We start from the raw sequence: 9,243 nt of genomic DNA on the forward strand, positions 1-9,243 counted from the left end.
TACAAAATTTAATACAGTAACATGAGTTGCATATTCACCAAGTGATTTACAACTTGTGTGGTGGGATTATTAGTTAGACATGTTTCAAAGGGCAATAAAATTAAGTATAAACAGATGTATACTGTTACAAGCTTTAAGCTAGTTAGGATAAATAATTGTAGTTTTAGGTAACAATTTGCAGTCATTCGAGAAATAAAACATAGGTGATTTAGGTTTATGGTTGCTATGAGGTCAGTCAAATTGAGTTGAGAAAATAACAGATAAAATATAAAACTTTACTGGAAAAAAAATGTTTGATATTTATTTTGGGGTTTTCAGAGATTATGCAAATGAAACTTGACAATTTTCAGAGGAATAAAAGTATTTTTAATTTTAACATGAAAATCACTTTGCATTCAGAACAGCCAACACTTTAACTCCATATGTTCATGGACAAATGTTTAGTAAAAATACTTAATTAAAAAATCTGATTTTCTGTGTACAAAAGACTTGTAATGTTTATGAAAGCTTCCAGATTTTTTAAAGATACACTCAAATTAAAAGTTATAGAATGGAAACTGGTGGTTACTTTGTAGTTATTGACCGAGTCCATAGTGAGAGAGTTAACTAATTTGTTTTTATCTGTTTCATGGATTTTTCTATTTCTATTCAAAAGCCAATATGATATTTTCATTGTACCTTTAAGAAAATGTGATTCAATTTATAATCTAAATTGTTATGTATTAGCTGAGGCATTTATTTTTTTGTTTACTATATAATTTTAAGTGCTATGAAAAAAAAATTATAGAGTAAATTTATCTACTCTGCTATTTACTTAAATTGTAAATGGTTTGATGTAGAACTAACTCAGTTAAGAATAGGATACTTCCCATGCTCGGTTGAATAAATGATGAATTTAATAAGGGTAAGTTTATTTTAAATAGGAAGTATTATAACAAAGCTGAAAAAGAAAGGTTATGTTAAAGCTAATCAGCTTTGAGTTTATTTTAGATAGGAACTATAATAACAAAGGAAAAAAAAAGGTTAGTTAAATCTGATTAGTTTTGGGAGATTAAATAACTGTCTGTAGAATAGTATAATTAATTTACAGAAAACATAAGTTATACTGTAACTAGTCATTTGTATTGAATGTTATCAAACTAAAATTTGTATCACACATGATGTTTTGTCATAAATTGTATTTTTTTGTTTTCCTTAATAGGAACAAGAAGAAAGAAAACGACAAGTGCTGTTAGATGCCGTAAATCAGGCTCAAGCTGCAGCTGAAGCTGATAAGAAGGCTCGTAAAGCTCAGCGACTTGGCAGACAGAAAGTAGTGTCCGATAGTGACGAAACAAATAGCCTCAGTCATTATCATGCACAGAATAACCATTCATACAATCCAAATGATGGAGCGCTATCTGATCCTGAACTAGCTAGACACACAGACAGTCCGTTACATGCATCAAGAAGTGAGATTGAAGATTCATCTGAAAAAAGTATGTTCATGTTCCATTGAATAGTCTCATTCTTTTCATTGATTTGTTTCACAAAGCATACCAAAAGTATGCCTTTTTTTTTTAATATTTTTCTAACATTCAGTTTTACACTGTATACAATTGTATTAGTTATTTCGGAATTGTTTTATATGACAAGACAAATAATGAATTAAAATTTTCAATTCTGTTTTTTTTCTGAAAAGTAGAAATGGGAACAGGAAAATTGCAATTAATTCCCATTCAAATATTTATTGACAAAACATTTTCTGTTAAATTACTGTTTTACCACTATAAAGAGTGGAAAAAGCTCTTATTTTGGATTTTTTATCTGTGTTCTTTAAAAAGTTTTGTTTTTCGGTAGATAACAGAAGCAAATGATTCATCACAGTATGAAGTTTCATAATTTCGGTTCTACAAAATTAGGTCTTTGTTAGAAAACAATCCACATCTTACTCGTGTTGTTAGTTAAGTGATGGCTGATGTGCACTGGTCAAAAATGTGGAATAACTCGTTTGACTGTAGGGTTACAGCTTCTAGAAGCTGAAATGTCTTCCCACTCTAGAAAAAGCAAGAGCACTCCATTAAAGCCAAAACTATACTCTGTCTACACTGCCTAAAAACAACTCAATTGATTGCATGAATCATTTATAGTGAACTGTATACAGTGGCTGAAAGATATGATTGTAAATGTAATTGAAATTTTAAAACCAAAAAGAGCATTTTATTCATTCATAATATAATCTGCTAAAAATTTATTTGATAAACAATAGTCATATATAGATCTGAATTTTTTGCTTAAAGTCTTTAAAATATTAGTATATTATTTCAATGTGATTTACACCTATTTTTTTTTCCCCATATTCAGACGTATGAGTTTTTACAAATTCTAGAAGCAATAATTAAAGGTAATAGCTTGTAATAAATTTCAAACTAGTTATTCTTTGTATTGGGAAAGAATAAAATTAATATTGTTATAATACTAATTTTGATTATTCATATAACATTTTCTTTCAAAATTTGTGGTAGAATATGTGTAGGTTGATTGTATCTTTTGTTATTTTGTTTTATTTTAGCAAGTATGAGGGTTAAATGTCTAATATTGTTATTTTTAATGTACCTATTTTTCTCAAAATTTCATATGTACACAGTGCATAATTATTAACATTTGTTTGATTCTTTCCTTAGAGTATTGTAAGTGATCAAGAGTTATCAGTTTTAATTGTTTCTTTGTTATAAATTATTAAATTGTAACACTCTTCGTGTCTTTAGCTCCAAGATATACCCAACAGATGGCTAGGGTACAGCCAGTCCAAACAGTTGAACATCAGTGGGCCTCTGACAACAACCTCACACAAGATACTTCTGGTTCTACCAATCGTGAATTTGCGGTACAAACAACCAATTCCACATCAGCGACTGTGGTCCATTCTCCTTATATTGAGAACCGAATTCTCACTCCTTCAAAACATAGACTGAGGGCTAAGCAGGTGGAACTTTTAGGACGTGAATTTGGGACCCAGACAGAAACGGACACCTCCGAAAAGTGGTTAACAGATAATGTGGATGCAGACAGGTCAGTCGAATCAGATTTTTTGAGATTGGAAAAGGTGTAAAAAAAAATATGTTTGGCAAGCCGATATGCACATGAATTTCCTGGTTAATGTATCTGACACGGAGGCAAATCAAGTCTCTCCTATCCCACCCAAACAACCATTTTAGTTACCTAACTGGGATATAAATGTGGTGTTACATGCTCTTTTTAGATATCTTAGCCTCATGTACCACTTTTCCCTTAAGCTTTATTTTTTCTTGCTGCTGACCTGCAGACGTTGGCAGTTGAAGTTGTTTGCACTGCACAGGCATAGGACGCTTTATCATTCTACCTATGTCCTTCTATACCCATACAAGTCCTTCTTATCTAAGACACTGGCAGCCAGGGAAGGGGATAAATCCTTTTCACTAATTCATCTGACTGCTATATCTCGCATCTATGACTGATCTGATCCCGATCACTTGTTATGTTCACTGAGGGCCTTGAGGTGTTAGGTTGCCCGCTTTTTTAGAGGTGCTAAACAAGAGCTTTTTATTCATTGTATCTCTTCAGTTTCTAGGAATTTATCCCCGATTACCATGGCAGGATGGGTACAACAGTTGATCTGTATTGCTTATTCTGGGCTCTGTTTGAAGGCATGGAGACTTCTGTAAGTCATGTCTCATCAAATTCATCACATTTCTATGTCTTTAACTGCCTGATTGAATTGACCACTGGAGGACATTGTGCAGTTTGGTGTGTGGTCCTCACCCAATACTTTTTATCTCACATTATTTGCATGATCTGGCAATTTCTTCCTCTGAGGGTTTTTGATGACCCCCTGCAGCTATATTAACCACATCTGCTAGATTGTAAAGAGGGGGGAGTATTTTCATTACTAATCTCAGCTCTTCTTTCCTTTTCAGAGTCCCATACCTTTTTTCACAGGATCCCACTCTGTGATGAGTGTTGCTCGAGCAGGTGTGCTTTTATCAAACCAATTCCACACTAACAACCACTAATTCAATATACTTTATGTAGGTTGCAACAGGCTCTTTAGAAATGAGATGTTCCATAAGACCAACTAAAGGCTGATTGGGTGGGGTTATTGTACTATGCTGGACCACCTCTCATGGACTATCATGAGTAAAGCATAAGGGGATCCTGTCTGTCCCCACTGATAAATGGATTGAATAAATTGGGATTGGTTTGCTTTTAAAAATGTAGGGGACTTGGTTCACCTATTGCACTGTTTTCAGAGCACTGTTCCTCAGGTCTCCCCAGTGTGCATTACCCCCCTGATTCTACTAGTGGAGCTCCTTACCACACCCTGTTTCCAGTCACTGAGGTGGTGGACAGAATTTACTTCTCCAGAGGGTTCAAGTCACTTTCCTCCACTCATGGAGAAGAGGGCGAAGTTGGGGGCTTTCCTCCGTGGGACCCTGGATGTTTTTTTCCTAGATGTCTGTAGGAGAGGCACCAGCCTATGCCGAAACAAATTCGTAGTACCAGTTGAGATTTGATGCTCAGTTATCCGGTTGGGTTGAGCGTGGACCTACTTTTTGATCAATGTCGGTTCAGTACATTGCTCATGGAAGAGGGTCCATTGTCTTCTTGTAATTCCAAATGGAGGGTGGTCCCATCCTGTGTCCTTGGATGAGCACAGTTTATTCCTCGTCCTTCCCTTAATTCAGGGGGCAAGTGTAATTTACCTTGCCCACATGGTTGGGGAGTGATGATGAGCATTCATAATTCCAGACTGGATGAATTTTGTTTCCTCAGGTTGAGTATGGCATATAGGATCCCCTCATTCTGAGTTTAGGGTGTTGCCTTTTGGACCTCTTCGGGTTGAGGAAAGGGTTTGTCTACTTCAATGTTGTTAACCTTCTCATTGTGATTATGGTGGCTTGGAATGCACCCTCTATGGCTACAGGTTGGGATACACTCACAACTATATATGTGGCAATCCAAATTTAGGGACCATGGCCTTATAATTTCAACCCCAAGCAGTGGGACCTTGAATACCTAGTTGTGGCTTAGCCAGTAATGATGATGAATCATGTCATGTCAGAGGAAGTAAGTATGTTTTTTAAGTCGAAAATGTATTTCCAATAATACTTGCCTCCTCTCCCACCCTTCTTCCCCACTAAGAGCCAGTGTTATAGACTGCAGATTGGGTCAGTCTCAAAAAAGTTATAACATTATCTGAAGGAGGTGCTTATATGTAGTACCATGATAGAGGGCGCATTGATATAGGTGGAGAGTGTTATGAAACAGATATTGCCAAGAGCAATTAAGTGTGGAATAAAAGACTAGAGCAAGCGAGAAAAAATCAGACCAATGCTTAGATGGGCAAAGGAAAAGAAACCCTAGCAGTTGACCAATAGCTGTAGTGTGAGAGGAGGTGAATATTATTGTAAATACATATTTGATTTAAGAAAATATTAATATTTGTTGGATGATACTAGTTTGTTATTTATGTCATTTTGTAGAAGTCTGCTTCATTTTATTAAAGATGAAGTAGACTTGAATAAACGTATTCATGTTGGTTCCACTTGTTTGATCCTTCCACAAATCTCTAATTGTTGAAAAAAATACTATTTTCTTTTAATAGTGACTATTTAAGTTTGTATTGTATGCTTGATAAGTAAAAGGATATTCAGATTAAAAGAAATAATGATAAATACAATTCTTGTAGTATAGTATAGACTTCAAACTTTGTAAAGGGAAGGTTAGTGAAATAAACTAAAAGTTATAAAATTATTTTGCTGTTAGTCTTTTTGTTTCGTAATATAACCATAGAAATGGAAATAATAAAATACTGTCATAGTTAAGAAATTAACAATTCTGTAATCTGAGGTAAGTTATTAATCTTATAATTAGATTGAAACCTTTAGGTTTTAAAAATCCAACTAGTGTATTTTTTTTATATATACACTTTAAGAATATAAACTAATTACACAAATGTTGAAGTGACAAAAACAATAATCTTCATCCTATTTTTTAGAAATATTTTGCATAATGCTTTACAAATAATACAAAATATTGTAACTACATTAACTCTTCCATTGCGAGTTGGGTGGAATTTACCCCGCACGTAACCACAAAAGTAATTATACTATAATTTTTGATAATGTTTGCATATCTTTACAAAATTTTGCAAGTTATTGGTAAACATTAAAAGACTTTCAAACACAAAATATTAGGTTTTTAATCAAGTGTTAAGATTTTTTAATTAAAGATTTTCTCATAAATTTTTTTTCTTTCAGGATGTTGACTATCCAACATGCAAAGTAATTTTGATTTTAAGAATAAAAAATACTTTTATGCATCAAATAATTATCAAATATTTTGTAGAAAAACAAATTTTTATCTATTATTTTCACTATTATATCTCTGTATGGATTATAACTCCATAAAAAAAAATTAGGAAATAAATATGTTACGTTTTTTTCTTTCTAGAATGACTGCAGATTATAACACAAAAACACACATGTTTAGTCTAAATAGCCTAAAGTTCATAACATTATACATAGAATGGTAAATAAAGAAGTAAAGCAAACAATTATCTCTTTTTGTTATGACCTTTGTACTTGTTTGCTGCTTGTCGTAGGTTGCTAAGCCTTATAATATTTTGCATGTGGAGGATGTGAAACGAAATAATCTTTTTAGGTTTTATATATAAATTTATATAACCAAATAAATCATAAATTACTATATTAATACCATAGAATTCCACTATAACTTATCAAGGTTAGAAACTAAGCTGAATTTGGGTCTAAAAAAATATAAAATTTCAAGAAGACTAAAAGACTCAACTTACCAGCTTGAAGATTTGTATAGAAAGAATGATATGATGTCATAATACTTGAAAATGGCTGAGAAAGCCACTAGGGGACATTCTGAACTTTCAATTGGTTATTCACATGTCATAGACAGAAGTAACTGTATATAAGGGAGTGTTTCCAAAAGTGGAAAGAGGTGGGTGGGGTGCCACTGTGTTTGATTTATTACATGAGAAATGTCTTAACAAATAGAAAAGATAGGACATTCTTTTTTGATATTCTAGTTTATCAGTATTGGTAATTTGAGTTTCTAATTTGTACAAAACTACATACTTTGTATTTTGACTTCACAAACATCTAATTTGAACCAGTGCTGCATTCAATATACCACTTGACACACAAAAATTTATGTTTATCTGTGTTTTTTTAATATTTACTTTTAAATTGAGAAGTTAACTAATGGATCATAATAAATTTGAATTATAATCTATAATTTGATACCAAACTTATTGACATACATTCATAAAATTGTAGTTCAATAAAATTTTGAATGTGAGTCAACAAACACGATGTGTCATGGCCTTTGACACTTAGTAGTTGGGTTAATACTCTTTGGTAGAGGAAGAAATCAGTGTGATGATATTAATTATCATCATTTTACCTTTTCATGATAAGTGAAGAATATATCTTTAGTTAGATATTTTCAGGTAAATATTTCTAAATTTTTCTATACATGTTTTGCATGTAGTTAATGACATCATTTTAATTCAGATGTAGGAATTGCATAAACTTATACTAATTCTCTACCTCAGACAGAGGTTGCATAGTACAATGCTTTTTTCTGTTGCTCATACCTATTGGCTCTGAATGTATGTCATGTCCTCCTGGAGTGGGGTCACACTTATTCAAGATTTTTACAAGTTGGTATGCATTGGGAGTTCTTTTCCTTGAATATATTTATTTGAAATTATTTAGATAACCTAAGGATTGTGGGATACAGCATTAAGACCTTGGTCTTTTAGAAAACAATGTACATGATTCCTTCTATCTCTCTCTCTAGTGTATTTTTGACCTGTCTGTGTCTTTGTGAATATTTTGCAGACAGTTATAGTCTAACTACTTACAGAAGCCAGCCAGTGAGATATATATTTGCACTATTTATATGAATAAAGATTTTGTACACTTGTGTGTTTTGTATTTCCTTTGCTGTCTGTGTTTAAAATTATTTCCTAAATAACATTTCTGCAACCTGCATTTTGTGGATACTTTATACTTTTCTTGTGGATATCAGTATACTTAAATACTACTATAATTGTTAATTTTCTCTGGTTACTGGACAGTGAAAAATAAACTGTGAATTTCATACCTTGCTATTAACTTCACATAGATAAACCTATCAAAAAATAAAGTTATAATTAAGCTCTTTGTTATGTTATACCATGTTCTGTATACATTGGTGAAACAAGCAAAAGAAGTACGGATAGAATTAACTAAAAACTTTGAGATGTGACTGAAAATTGTGACAAACATGATATAACTAATGTTGATCGTCCCATAATAACAAACATTCTTATCTGCCTCCACAATTTTGTAGATAAAAATGCAAAGAAACCCTATTATTTATGACAAATTTTGTTATGTAACTTGTTATTTGTGTAGTTCAATTGTTGTAATTTGATGTTGCATTACTCGAACCTTCTGTACTTTTCTCATTGCCTTAAGTGAGTATTGTTACATCATAGCTTCTCGTAGCTTGTAGAAAGTTATAGGCCACGATTGGGCAATGTGTGTGTGTGAGTGCAAGTTAAATCAGAAAGCATTAAGCTAGTAAAAGGGAAGCTAGTCTGCGTGATTGTTAGTTTAGCCATAACATCCAGTATTTAAAGTTAGTTTCACAGTGGTATTGTAATAACTGAGATAAAGAAGAAGAATTTGTCTTGTCAAAGGGTGTTCTAAAGTAATTGAACCCACCTGTGTGGGCTTTCACTAAAAGGAGACAATTATTTAAAGTAAAGAAGAAGAATTTGTCTTGTCAAAGGGTGTTCTAAAGTAATTGAACCCACCTGTGTGGGCTTTCACTAAAAGGAGACAATTATTTAAAGTTCTGGATATATGGGGTAACATGAGGGGACCCATCGCAGATTGTGCAGTAAGAAACAGACTAGAGAAAAATAATTATTCTTTTCAGTTGGATTCTAAAGTAACTGAACTAGCCTGTGTGGACTTTTGACAAGAAAAGAGAATTATTTAGAATTTTAAATACAACTGTGATATCCTATAGTGTAGATAATTTTTTGTACATATGTTTGACTTTAAATTCAATGACGAGGAACCCACTTTGAGACTGATAATGGTTGGAGACGGCTTGAATGGGTAATGAAGAAAAACTTTAATATAAGTTTAACATAACAGCAAATGTACAACGTTTCGACAAGTACCTGATGATGAC

The 9,243-nt window shown here is 32.6% G+C and overlaps 1 protein-coding gene across 1 annotated transcript in view; it reads left to right on the forward strand.

Moving 5' to 3' along the window:
• Positions 1-9,243, forward strand: part of LOC106468254 (coiled-coil domain-containing protein 66-like) — a 62,298-nt gene that overhangs the window by 37,420 nt on the left and 15,635 nt on the right. Inside the window, exons 10-11 of the mRNA XM_022396584.1 lie at positions 1,202-1,478; positions 2,748-3,051. Of these exons, the coding sequence (XP_022252292.1) occupies positions 1,202-1,478; positions 2,748-3,051 (581 nt within the window). The remainder of the gene's footprint in view (positions 1-1,201; positions 1,479-2,747; positions 3,052-9,243) is intronic.

This window comes from Limulus polyphemus, unplaced genomic scaffold, assembly GCF_000517525.1.
Source record: "Limulus polyphemus unplaced genomic scaffold, Limulus_polyphemus-2.1.2 Scaffold2936, whole genome shotgun sequence".
In the NCBI taxonomy this organism is placed as follows: Eukaryota; Metazoa; Arthropoda; class Merostomata; order Xiphosura; family Limulidae; genus Limulus; species Limulus polyphemus.